The 14,473-nt window shown below is 34.2% G+C and overlaps 1 protein-coding gene across 6 annotated transcripts in view; it reads right to left on the bottom strand.

Annotated features, from left to right (window-relative positions):
• Positions 1 to 14,473, bottom strand: part of LOC123720847 (transcriptional-regulating factor 1) — a 196,599-nt gene that overhangs the window by 4,466 nt on the left and 177,660 nt on the right. For 3 of the 6 annotated variants that reach the window (XM_045677648.1, XM_045677646.1, XM_045677649.1), the window contains 10 exons: positions 4,357 to 4,548; positions 4,155 to 4,287; positions 3,852 to 4,072; positions 3,205 to 3,783; positions 2,830 to 3,057; positions 2,548 to 2,752; positions 2,203 to 2,388; positions 1,652 to 1,890; positions 1,395 to 1,508; positions 902 to 981 (listed from right to left, as the gene is read on the bottom strand). In XM_045677648.1, coding sequence (XP_045533604.1) covers positions 902 to 981; positions 1,395 to 1,508; positions 1,652 to 1,890; positions 2,203 to 2,388; positions 2,548 to 2,752; positions 2,830 to 3,057; positions 3,205 to 3,783; positions 3,852 to 4,072; positions 4,155 to 4,287; positions 4,357 to 4,548 — 2,177 coding nt within the window. The remainder of the gene's footprint in view (positions 1 to 901; positions 982 to 1,394; positions 1,509 to 1,651; positions 1,891 to 2,202; positions 2,389 to 2,547; positions 2,753 to 2,829; positions 3,058 to 3,204; positions 3,784 to 3,851; positions 4,073 to 4,154; positions 4,288 to 4,356; positions 4,549 to 14,473) is intronic. The other 3 variants (XM_045677647.1, XM_045677651.1, XM_045677650.1) reach the window with 3 other exon arrangements.

Here is a 14,473-nt window from a genome sequence, read left to right as displayed (position 1 = left end):
TTTAAAATTCGCGGCTCTGGGCCGGTTTCCCGAAGGAATTTCTATGTCAAATAGATTTCGCTGTATGTTTAATAAAGCAGAAAACCCTAACATGCAATTAACATCAAATCTTAAAACCCATATCCATATGACCTAACACTAGTACTAAGAAACCATTTAAATCCGAACATATGATAGTCATTATATTATACTAAACCAAACGCTTAACCCATATAGATGAACTTAGATAGGCTTAAATTAACAAATTTAAGCCAATTGTGGTTAACGAGACAGGCTCCACAACAAAAATTGTTACCTAAATGAAACCGTGTTATGCAGAAGTTCTGAGAAATATAAAAATGGCAAAATTTATTTAAATTGAAAACCGTTTCATTGGGTTCTTTTACGTCAACTGTGTGTCTTCGAAAGCGCTTACCCAGTAAATATTAATCAAGGTTAAGACATATTAGAAGTAAGATCGTTCATCAAATAAAATGTTATAAGTAAAAGTAAAAGGTTATAAAAACAAAACAGGGCCTGACAACTCCTATCTAGGTTCAATCAAATATTGTTTAGTTTACATATAAATTATATTAAATACATGCGTTATGCGTTCTATGACTGCTGCTTATTATCTCTCGCTATCACCTATGTCGCAAAACCGCATTGAATTCTTGCAAGTCAACTTTTGACACACGGGAGTCAATGCGGTAACTCATTTCAGAAGCTTAGCATAAACGATATACCATTTAAATAATTATGATAGATTTAAATGTTTTCTAACTGTTTTATCTTCAATCAAAAAAATCTGAAATTAAAAATGATGTACTCGAACGAGTTACAATAAGCGTTTTTATAGCCCACCAGTTAGCTTGAATGAACAGTGACAAGGTTTTGGCACGTTTTGAACGTATTAACTTACTTCCCACATATTTTGCACGGGTACTCTTCACCCTCGAAGGAAGTGGGGGATGAAGTACTCGGAGCGTGCACGAACGTACCCTGAATAAGTAGTTACAATAACTATATACAGTGTAACAAAAATCCCGTTAACTTTGCTTTCGTATACGTTAACAACAACTTTTATAAAATGTTGATTACTTAAATCGTGAATCGTGAGAAGATCCAGTCAAGGTTCGTTATTTTTTTACTCCAAATTTAAAGTGATGAAATTTCTTATTTATATAATTTTTATTTTGTTTTATTCGCAAGATTGTAATGATTTACGTGGTTTTTGTTACAACCGCATAGTTACAGCACGAGTTCGTACAACTTTCGATGTACTAGATTAAACAAATCAGAGTTTCATACAATATTATACGTTCCATTTATGGAACTGTATTAATACATTTAGCTACATATTAGTTTTCTGTAAGTCTGAAGACAAAATGCAGGGGTGCGTGGGCGCTGCTTACTTGTGGTGGTCGCGCATCACTCCAGCTCCGTAAATACAGAGTTTTGTAATCTTTGGTCACTTTCTTCCAGAAGTAGTAGAATTGGACGCATTGTTTTGAGTCTTTTGTTCTTATCTGTAAGTATAGTGTTCGTCTTTACTACTTTATTATTATAGTTAAGTGATTACCTATTCATAATGATTTTGAGCCAATAAATTGATGAGTGTATAAAATCATTATCATCATCACCGTGCGTCTCCCGTTTGTGTCACACTCACCAACTGAGAAATTCTATAGAAATCCTTATCATAGTGCGCGAGGCCATTCAAGAAAGCCTCCACCTCATCTGGGGTCCATCTGGCCTCATGCTGCGCAGGCGCAGGTGGTCGAGACATAAGCCGAAGTGTAGCAGCGCGAATGTCACCACCGCATTCACCAAGAGTTTGTAATGCGAACTCTCTAGTATGGCCTCCTACGGGCATTGCGGCGCACATGGCTAGTTCCATAAACATACGAACTGCAAGGAAGATGAAAGAATGTTGGCAATCTTGCGATAATGTTATTTAATTTTTAACGCTAGTATTATTATATTGCTCGCTTTACTACGGGAACTACTTTCCCAAATATAACCGAATAGAAATAAGTTTTTTTTATTATTTTTTCATACGTAGTTGCTATTTCGCGGTTGATGATTTTAAGATTTGTATGAATACTTTTGTAAAAGGGCAGAAATTGGGTCTGTGACAAGCAGACATCATCGTTAATAAATTTTTAGTTTTTTAAAATGTATTGTAATTTGATAATACGACATTTTAATTAAAAATTTTACCCTCATTATCATCAAGCGCATCATTAATGCCAGGGTCCCAAAGAAGTTGTTCTGGCACTCGATGCAAATCTACGCGATCGGAACACAATTCCGGTATGTCAGCCTGATGTTCTGCCCCGATGTTAATACGTGGCGTTTGGTTGTCTTCAAATTGAGATAACACTTCTGCTTCCGCACCTGATATACCTAAAAAATATACTTTTGGTATAAACAAACACTAAATGCTAACAAATGATTAAACTTAAACAATTTCTTTCCATGATAATCTTATCATTATCTTCTATTATATATCTTACATCTGTAAGTCGCAGGAATCATGGTATTATTAAAGCATAAAGACCTTACCGCTTATAAAGTCGACATACAGCCCAGGCCCATCTCTATCAGGGGAAAGTAACGGCTGCGGGGTGTAATGGGTAGGCGCACGACGCATTCGAGATCTGTGTGGTCCAGCGGGAGATGCTTTTCGTTTTCTTCGCTGCGGGGAAGGCGGTATACTATTTGGACTGAGGAACACCGCAGGCACTCCCTCACGGCCTTCAACACAAACCTGTAAAAAAGTTTTTTTTTTTAACAAAAATATAATTCTGATAAAATCTTTATTGTATTAGTCTTAACAAGCATTACTTGAAGTGAGTTATTCTCTGATTGCCATTGATGTAGAGATGTAGGAATAGGTGTAGCCGAACGTTGACGTCGCATTGCCCTCGAATGGGGGAAATCGCGAGGGCTGCTAGATAACAACGGATCTTCGGAATTGAGCATCATCCTCCGTGCAGTCGGCGACGGATTTAAAGTAAACACGTCCAGTGCTCTACACTCGTCCGGTAATACTTCTTCAAGAGCCTCCTCTACCTAAAAGATACAGACCATTATATTACCCCCTATGAAAGGAAGTATCTTTATCTTCAGTTATGTTATCTTGTATCTTATATGAGTATCAAGTGCCTTAATACTACACGATTTTTAATATACATCCTGGTGACATCGGTAAACACTTACCTCTTCTTGACTGGACATAGTGGCCGTAAAAAAAGCTGCTGTGAGTGGCGAAGACGCTCTTGGAACTGTATGAGCCGGCGATTGGGCATCCAACGAAGCAGGAGGTGTAGGGTATGTTAGGCTAGGAGATGGCGTCGGATGCGTTGAATAACTACCACTCGGTGAAGTCGCCGCGTATGCTACACCTGGTGAATCACCAGTGGAGTACGAAAGGCTCGGAGAGTGTTCTGTATATGCAGGAAGTCCTGGAGATGGAACAGCAGTGCCATCGTGGCAAGCACCAAAATCCGCTAATGATTCTGGTAAAGGAGAATTCAGAACTGCAGCTAAACGACGATTGGACGGGAAAGTAACTGGCGATCGTTCATGTATCGATGCTGCTACGGTAGCATAGTCTTCCAGTGATGCTAATTCTTCTAAGTGATCAGGTGTAGTAGTAAAATGAAATGTGTCTTCATTTAATGCCGGTGAGAAGTATCCATCGTCAGAGTTAAATGACACTCCAAATAGTTCCGGTCGAAAAGTAAATTCCTGTTGAGGTGAGCATTGGCCTGGGTCGGATGCCGATCGTTTCACAACCTAAATTAAATAAATTTTGATTAATGTACTAAATTCATTCAAAAAAAAAAATTTTTTTTATAACATACCTTTGAGTTTCCTTTCTTAAGAAGCTCAATGAGGGTTGAATCCCTTTGCCCCGTAGTGTTAGCTACGTTTGAACCAAGCGTAACTACTGGTGGTACTTTTGGCGACACAAAGTGTACTGAAGTTGTAGCAGGTGAAACCGGTGATGCTGACGTACGTATGCTTGATAATGGAGGTGGTGCAGGCGTAGCAAAACCAGAACGAGAGGTTGAATCTGTTACTCCTGGAATGAGCACTTCTTTACTAATTTCTTCTTCTATTTATAGGAAAACTTTGAAACATTCTATAATATTTATATAATTTACCTGTCGCTTGCGATGTTGTAGCGCCACGACGGCTGATAATTTTTTCTTCTATTAGCGCTCTAACAGAGACTGACGCAGTTTGCAGTGGAGGTCCAGTTGATTCTTTTTTGTCTAGCTTCTTATTGTCGGAATCCTGCTGGACAGTTAGGAGATTTATTCCTCAAAAGTGCAATTTGATAATATAAACAAGAAACTGACCAACCTTTTTAAAATAACCTCCATGTAGACGCATGTGCCCATTTAAAGCTGGTATGTTTTTGAACTTTCGATGGCACAGGTTGCACTCAACGGGTTTAGCATCACCAGATCGAGAGATGGTACCACAGATGCTAGTACTAATTGGAATTCCGTTGATTGTATTCCCACTGCCACATTTCGGACTTGCATGTTGTAACTGAATGAAAGAAAAACATAAAATATTACTTTCGTAACTTAAATACTAATAGAAAACTTATTAATATAAAAATTCAACTAAGAACATAATACTGAGGTATATATTTATTATCACTTGTAGTAGACCAATTATTTACAAATAAGATATTGTTATGGGATTGAAATGTAACTTTGAGTACTACAACAGTTGTACAAATAGATGTTTGAGTACTTTCAATTCTTTTAATTGTGTACCTAAAATAAGTAAAAATGTTAATATTAGTTTATTTGAACGGAAAGTTGCGGTATTTAGTGACATAATTTACCACAAAGTGCAAGTTGTGCAGTGCAGTTATTCATTCACGTAGAATTTTAATTAGTTGCGGACATCCGTAGAGCGGTAACGTTAGAATAGAATTTCCTATTATGAATGAAATTTTGAAACTGGTGTAATGCGTGCGGTATGAGAGCTATGTGAATAAGCTTATCACATGTAGGGCTAATTAAAATTAATTCTGTAACTGTTGGTACTTATAAATATCATGTTGACGATAATTTCAATTGAAATGTACCTATTTACTATTCCAAGTTGATTAACAAAATATCGTTTTGGTATATTTGATTGGCAACACAGTTATTAACGTCCTATTATAGTAATAATATTATTAGCAAGGAGCTCTTACACAAATATATTTGTACTTACACAGAGCGTGTGTAAATGCGACGATTGGACGCAGTTTAGACGTTTCAGTAAAACGTACCTATTTACTAAATATGAATTTATGAATAGTTTTATGAGGGCTTTACAAATATTAAAGTGGAGCAGATTGGCTCTATTTAGTAATGATCTCATTTATTAGGGCTATCACATAATCTACTATATCTGAATATAAAATTAGATTAATCAATATAAAAATTAGATTAAAATAGTTATAAAAAACAAGTACTATATAATATTTATATGGTGTCCTTAAAACTAGCTAAGCAAGCTAGTACTTTTCAGAAAAAATACTTAGGTATTTATATAGACATGCATACAAATCATTGCGTCACTTGACAATCTGTTCAACAATGCGCACTTGTCAAAATTATCGATTTAATACTCTTTCTAACAAATGTGATGCAAACAAAACAAAATTAAGACGTAAAGTAAGGGTTGTCACAATGACTAATACAGCTTAATGCCTGTAATGTATGAGTATATACGTATGGGTCATCCAGAGTAATTTATTTGATTTGAAGTTTTTTAGCGTAACCCTAACAGTGGCCATTACAGCAGCTCGTTAGGCTAATGCGCGGTAGGTGCGAGGCAGCTGTTCAGAGCGGTTAGGCGGGCGGCGGGGCGGCCGCGTTTTTGCCATATATCACGCTTGTACAGCAGTTAACTCACTCCATGTACTGAAATTCACGTAATTGTGCTGTTTAAATTAACTTTAGCCTGTTTGATTGTAAAGGAAGTGTAATAGAAATACAGAGTTTTAAACACAAAATTAAGGTTCTGTACATTGTTTAGTATTAATACTAGACTAGTTGTCTCTAAATCTACTCTATAAATTTTATGCGTATAATAAACACACTCATACACGTACACATACTTTTGGTGTAAGAATTTAGAACTTACGAATGAACTGTGCTATCTTTTGAATTTCGGTGATTTTCCTTCTTTAATAATTCATAAGGTAATTTAAAGTAAGGAAATGTGTTAAAAGACTGTCAAAGAAACATCTTCTAATCTTCACTATTACTCATCCCAGAATGATACTGTTAGTCCCAGCGACTTTATTCAAGGGGCAATATTGAAGCTTATTTTAATTATAAATTGATAATGTATTAAAATACAATATATATGTGGTCCTATGACTTTTATATCATCCTTAGTTTGGTTGACCTAACACTGGCTAGCAGCATTATATCATTGTTAATGACGACTTTGTCTGTATATTACTTTTATATCATCCTTAGTTTGGTTGACCTAACACTGGCTAGCAGCATTATATCATTGTTAATGACGACTTTGTCTGTATATTATGTAATCATAAAACATGACAATCACATCGGACCAGCCGTATAATGTGTTTTAAAAACTTAAATTAGCGCATGTTATAACCCAAATCTATCTGTAAAAATGAAAGCTTTCATAAACTATTACACTATATGTTTTCTGCAAAATATAACGTTCCCTTTTATTCTAGATTTATAAATTAGCTGTACTTCAGCCGTTATTACGTTGAGAAAACTTACCCTCGGCTTCGCGAACGTAGGTGTATGAAAGAGTTGCGTGATCCAATCCATTAGTAACAAATTACACTTGAGAAAAACATGAAAGCGAAAAAGGTGTTGATCTCCCGATTCACAAACATGGAATGATGTGAATATCTGATGACCCCTTCGAAGTCGCGAAATGAGATAAAATGACCAGTCGGACAACAAAAGACCACGGGAATGTGGAGATTTGCATATGCATTATACTAGATGAGAAATCAGAACGAATACGATCTATTTGCTAAATAGAAATTAGCGGCAGCTGTGCCAAAATTATCGTGTGAACTTTTTAGATTCTTATAGGAGTAATATTAATAGTGTATTATATAGTTCTAGTTGAATTGTTTGCTTTCATTTTTAGTAATATACTATTATTAGAATACAGTTCGTAAAAATGGTAATTTGAATGAAACTAATTAGATACGTCCTGGTAGGCAGAAAAGGTATTTTCTAGTTTATGTCTCCATGCTAAACTTTGTAAAAATAAATAATTTTTATTACATGTAAAATTCGTTCCTTGATTAAAGTTATTGATTTGTTAAAATTGTTTAATTTCTTCATTTTATTGTAGTCTATCATATCTTTCCCTCCAGCTGCACTGTCCTAATGACAGTTCTGTGTTACTTTCGCTATTTTTATTTCATTCAACCGTGTTTCTTGCCTTTTACGAAGTGATACAAAATGTTATTTTAAATCTAAATACAGTATAACGGTGGCCCTAAAACAGAACCTAGGTTAATAAAACAAAAGATATCGTGGTCTGTGAATAAACTCAATGTATAGTGCAGTTAGAATACGTTTGCATAACTTCCTATTAAAACGGGAGTGTGGCGTTAATGCACACCGGTTGGGAATATATTATAATGCTAGTTAAAGTAAGGAAACGAATGCCATCAACAATAGATAAGCCACGTGTCATAGGTGAGAGGTCAGCTTAGGTCGAGACTCTTATCCTATTCGAGTGACCACCAGTTTCTATTAATGGAGATATTATTGGTTTCGAAAGGACGGTACTTGAGGATTTAGTGGTTCATAATTCTTATTTACTTATATATATATATATATAGGTATTACAGTGAAAGTCCAAACTTTTATTACCACAAGTATTACATTTATGCATTTGTACCGTAATATATTAAATTGCCTTTTAAACGTTTAATATACAAATACGTATGTTACTGAAAGATGAAATAAAGGTTATTATTTTACACGAAAGCAGATGGCTCTAATAGTATTTTTGTTGTCTCCAGTCTAAATTAAATATTGTTAATAATACCATTCCTATAATATTTCTTTAGTACCTCAATAATCCCAAGAAACAGGCTATTCAAAATACACGATATGCGTTGTTCATAAAACATTAATATAACGAAGATTTGTGGGCCAAGAAATTGAGATTTATTTGCAGAAAAACATATGATGAGACGGCGGTATATTTTAGTTAAGCTAATCATCCATATTTAAGCAATAGGGTGAATATTACTAGAGATTCAAGGGTAGTCACGTAAGCGGTGGAAGGCACACGTCTTCAATTATGCATCGGCCCGTTTATCGGCGTGGAACGGCTCCTTGCGCCACCTGCGTCGTTGTCACCCTACATTATTAATGGTACAGTGAAGGACAGATTCGTATCGACATGATTGTTATAGGTTCTTTGGAGAAAATATTATTTTGAATGTGCCTTTATAGTTTAGGCTTTAACATAGTAAGCGGTCCAAAATGTTGTAGCATTTAATTAGAATATTTTCATTGTTTATTTAAATATTTCTTAATTTTTTTTTATAAAACCGTTGTGAAATGTTAAAAATCTAGTTAGAATACAATAAATCAAATTACAAAGTATCATTACCACCAAAAATACAAGTACCATTTATTAAGTTTTTTCAAGTCTAAGAAGAATATATTATTTTGATAGCACATCTTTGTTTTTTTATTATATCCTTATTATTTTTACCTAAGAACTTTGCGGGCACATTACATTCGCTATACAGTTTCATGTTGAGCGAAAGTGGGTAACATCGATGAAAAATTCACATCTTTCCAACTCGGAACGAATCAAATTGGGATCTTCTTTCAAAGAACTCAAAAGGTGCGAAAAAACTTTCACCCTACGTTCTTTTCATAAATATATACGAAAACAAATTTTAACAAGTTTCAAAGTATATTCAAAGAGACAAAAATCGGAACTCTATTCTGAAGCGTTTCTTAGTTACAATGTAGTATGGAGAAAATTAAATTAATTACAGAAGATACTGTGACGATTATGTCTGTTAAAAAAAGAGTCGGTCCTTGTCACGGATTAAAAAAAAATATTTAGACAGTCACTTTTCGTATTGCCAGACAAGTATTTTTCTCCTATTTCCTATCGTAACGCTAGATTTTCCATTCGATTCGGTTAGATTTCAATAGATTCGTAAAGATATATTAAAACAATATTAATTATTATTAACTATTTGTGTCAGTAAAAATCACATATTTTCCAGTGTATTTTATGACTGACTATAACGAAATTCCTAGTGCAAGTAAAGTTTATAGTTTTTAATACTACTTGAGAATTTATCGTGAGCGCATGACAGCAAATTTTATGGTCTCGAATAACTTCTAATATTTTCGATGTAGTTTAAAGAAACCGGCAAAATGCTCTGCGGCAAGTTGAAATTGCAGGTCAGCCGTCTAACCTGCTCTTATTGAGAATAAGTTGCTAAGCTTTCACAGTTTACACCCTCTTTACTATTTCGATATTACTTTAAGAGGATTTGTCTTTTACTAGATTATTTTTCTAGATTAATATTATCTCGGTAACTATTTCAGTTCAGTTGTTCAAATTTATTTCTTGAACCATTGAATCTTGTTTGAAAGACACCTCAATTACATTGTCAATAGTGATATTAGTTTCTATTTTTGTATTCACGCGCGCAATATAGCACGAAAAATCTTTAGTATTTTATTGAAAAAAAAACATATGAAAAAGTAAAGACTGAAAGCTTTAACTGCCGGCAACGCAATTAGTGTCTATGTCCGGCGGTATCACTTAACATCAAGTGAGCTTCTTGCCCGTTCGCCCACCAGAGTACAGAGTATAAGCTCAAAGTTTTTAAGCAGGCGTAATAATAAATACTTGCTGTTTTTCCTTTAATTAAGATTAAAGTCCTTTATCGAATTATTCAATAGACCACTTTATGAATTAAATTAATGTTTATGTTAATATCTTTGTGTTATAAATGAAATTGTTCAGAAATACGTTCTGCGAGACATTCAATTATTTAACTGTCTCAGTAAGACTCGCAATATTTGAAATGTCATTAAACGAATAAATCATTTTAAAGCTTAGTCGTTTTCAAAATGAAAGCTTAGAAAACTCTTCTATTGTTGAGTTAAATTTTTTGTATATTATTTTAGAAAAATGTTATGATATTTATATCATATGAACGGTGGTTTTTTGTATAGCAATATTTTTCTACATAATTATGAGCATACTTGCTGTACTTTATATGTGCTGGTAGCTACATTATATAAAATGGTGGTTATAACAATGCGTTGCGCAAGAGGATAGTATTTTATCAATGATATGTTATAAACTGAAAGTACAGAAAACACCAAAAACACTAAGCCTTTAACTTTGGTGCTTGAAGGGCCCTAATGTTCAATTAATACAAAAGACTAAATGAAAACATAAACAGAGAGAATTTATTTTTTATTATTATCATCATCATTATCCTCATACTTCTTTTATATGAAGATAGTAAATAAACACTAGACGCTGGTGATTTTCTAAAGTAAAGTAAATTTAATTTTAATTAAAGAGTGACAGTCATTTGGAAGGAAAGGCTAAGTTAGGCTCTAAGAAGCTTGGTGTGCTCAGCAAGGCGAGACGATACTTCACCCCGGGCCACCGCTTGCAACTCTATAAAGCGTTGACAACCAGTCACTTTTCGAGCGGCTTCATCCCCTGGCGTTGCGTAGAGATGCGGGATCTCTGTGCATCTTCTACCGCATTTACCATGGATAGTGTTAAGAGGAATTGTTCAGACTAATACCTGCAGCTGAGTTTCATCATCGGACGTCAAGGAATACAAAATAACAACCGAGCGTTTCTTAAGGCAGTTTCTGCCGCGCACCACCACGATGTAGAACCAGCTGCCCACTGAAGTATTTCCGAACCGCTCCGACTTAACTTTAAAGATCCCTTCAAGAAAAGAGCGTACCAATTCTTAAAAGGCCCTCAGTACGCTTGCAAGCCTTCTGGAGGTGGAAGTGTCCATGAGCGGTGGTATCAATTAACATCAGGTGAGCCTCCTGCCCGTTTGCCTCCTATTACATAAAAACAATTCAAAATGTATCGTCGCTGTACAGTAAGCAGTTCTCAATTAAAGTTTTGATTTTCCATTGTCCAGTAATGTAGTCGCACAAAGTGGATTTATTTCGTTCAAAGGCATACCGCTGTCAATATATTGTGAACAAAACGGGCTGTTTGTAATTATGAACCCGTGTTTCTACCGGGTTTATTGCTTCCTGCAGGTGACGTCAAATCGAGCCCGCGATCAAAGTGAGTGCTTTTAATAAAGCCCACCACTGTTGTAACGGAATGACCGATTTATTTTGACCCCTCATCAGACATACATCACGGCGAATCCGACGCAAATTGTCTTTCAATGAAGTCCCGTTGGGGTCTATTGAAATTGGCGTCTGCATCAATACTCTGGTAATGTTATTAATAATTAAATACTATTCACGCATGATTGCTCGTTACTACGGCTATCGATTGAGTCTTAGTTAATGAATGTGTAATATTCAATCATGGTTTTAAAGGGATTATGTGTGTGTTAATTATATATGGTACTATGGTGTATCCGCAAATAATTGATTTTGAAATAGGCTTGTTTACATAACGCGGAAGTAATTTTACGCAGAATCAACATTAATACTAGTAACTTTAACTTAACACCCTTTCGATGCTTTTGTTAATTAATTTAAAAAATCTATGTATCGTTTATTCATATACGTACACTAATGCACGTCAGTGAATAAAATAAATTTTTACACATTTCACAGTTCTCAATTCAAGGGCATAGAACGGACGAAGAACTGGTCCTGAACTCTTCTTCACTCTTTTAAATCACCCAGGTTTCCAAGTCTTGCAACCTGTAATTACATCATGCTTCTCGTGACATATTGAAATAGTAAATAAATAAATAAGAAAACTGAACGTTTCACTTGAGTAAGACGCGCTGAGCACCTACTTTACTGTGGAAACAACACGCAAACACGTAGTGTCAAAGTGAATCAATATTAAACAAAAAACTTCATTTACAGTATTATGTTGTATATTGTAAGATGAGTAACAATGTTATATAAAGACGTAACGTTAAACATAACCCATATTTGATCACGTGTTTAATTAATTATTTTGGAAGGAATAATCTTGTATGGAACGTAAACATGATTTGAATGCCAAATGGTACTTAAATAAATTGTATTCTAAATTTTAATTAATAATTTAATAAATTTCAATACTTTAATCTTATAAATTTATTTTAAGAAACGCCTTTCACGTTTGTGATATAAGAAAATCTGGTTAATATTAACACATCTTTGTGTATATACTTTTCTATAAAGGGAAATAATTATTTCTTGGATATATAAAATATATATATTGTCTCCATACTGTGTATGGTATGATACAAAACTTCAAAGAATAAAACTCAACACGCCGAAGAATACAATCCCCAAAGAACTAATAGAAATATTCCCACGATCTAAAAAGCTTTTATTTCTCATCAAACTAGAATTGCAACATCCCAATTATTCTAGTTTATTTAGCGAACTCATAATCAGGGGTTGTTAACAGGTGACGCAGGTTCACATTGATCGCGAATCACCCTACGTATAGGGTTGTTTAATAGATCTTCGCAAAGACGGCCATTTTTGGGATACAGAAGTAATACAGTCTGTAGTCGCTGTCCGAGGTTTTATGTTTTTTTAAGCTGTGTATTTATTCCAAGATATGTGAAGACTTAATGTATTAACACTAAGATAAATTACAGAGGTTTCTCCTAGCTATGCACATTTGAACTATGTGTCGCTAGATATAAATAAATAAAATTCATTATGTTCCCACAAAAAAAATCAAACTCTAAATACGTTGATTCAGTTTAGATGCATCTTAGTGCATGCTTATGAATGTCAAAAACGTTTACAAAATTCCCGAAAGAGCAAGACTACGCCACCCGTTCGCAAAGTACCAGGAGGCCTTGTTCCAGCCTCAAGATAAGAATTAACTTCTGAAATTAATCAGTATTTGAACACTGTCGGTAGGTATTAAGGAGAGAAGGATTATTAAGGATAACTTACACAAGTTAAATTCCTAGGACCAAAATACTTTACTGTATGTAACAAAAAATATTCATATTTTCCGATACCGCATTGTTATTTAACCAAGCTCAGAGCCAAATAAAATTACGAATCAAATCTGTTACGATACCGAAGTCACGTCGTGTTGGTATACGTGCGACTATCGTTTTGTTTTATATACCATAGCTTAAGCATACTTTTGTACTATTTTTATCGAAAGAGTAAGCCGGGTTTCTGATTTTTCACTTATTTGTCTGAATTCTTATCATAAAAAAGTTGCATGATAATCCAAATTGATTTGAAGCAAACATATTTTAAGGATTTCATGTACACTGATCAAAAGTGATGTTTTTCTTATAATTTGTAATGTTGTTAAGAACTCAAGTTATGATTACGAATACGTTTATATTTTAAAGGAATGAGTTATAATAAATTAATTTTTTGATTTTTAATATTAATCTCTAAGGATGTACCGTAGAAAGTGGCGCCCCTTTCACAATTGAATTTTAATCATCTAAAAGATGAATGGGTCGTTTAATTCAATGTCTCGTTCGGATAAAGTCTATAGTCCGATCAGCGATGTAACAATTAGTCGATTTGCATAAGAATCTACTTCTATCTCACAATATTCTCACAGATTTCTATTGTTTTCACCCTAAAGTGTCGAAGGAATTAATAATTCTGAATTTTTAAATATAGTGTAAGTTCAATATAACGACGCTGAAGGGCCTGTGCATTTATGACGTTATAGAGAGTGGTCGTAAATGGGGAGTAGAAAACGTATAGATAATCTATGACTCCTACTTATTAGTCATGGTCAAGAACAGTCTACACGTGCAAGCAATGCCAATTTGCAAACAAAAGAACGCATTTCTTAGAAAGTTAGTATGCATGAGGCTGATAGTCGAGTTAATAGCGGCTAGGATAATAAAGCGACAATCGATCTTTTTTTTACTAATTTTAGCAACTTAAAAAGTATTTTATTTCTCATTTGTTGTTGTATTGTATGGAAGACAAATTAAACCAACCAAAGCTTTCGACACTTTAGTTCGTTGTTAATTCGCGGGACGTTACATGGAGTTTACACTGTATATTCATTTTATTTTGATAGCATAAATTGACTAGGAGGGAGCAAGGTTTTTTTTAACCTCCCAGAGATTTCCATCTTAAGAAAAACAAAACAACGGGTTTTAATTTTATATTTAAATTTGCATAATTCAATAAAGGAATTTATTATTATTTATTTTGCTTAGAGTTTTTATTTATTTTAATCACACTTTTAAAGACCATTATGAACACATCGCTACACTGTGTACTTACACTGCTACGGCGTA

The sequence above is a fragment of the Pieris brassicae genome, chromosome 2, assembly GCF_905147105.1.
Source record: "Pieris brassicae chromosome 2, ilPieBrab1.1, whole genome shotgun sequence".
Classification (NCBI taxonomy): domain Eukaryota; kingdom Metazoa; phylum Arthropoda; class Insecta; order Lepidoptera; family Pieridae; genus Pieris; species Pieris brassicae.
This window is presented reverse-complemented; position numbering and strand designations above follow the sequence as displayed.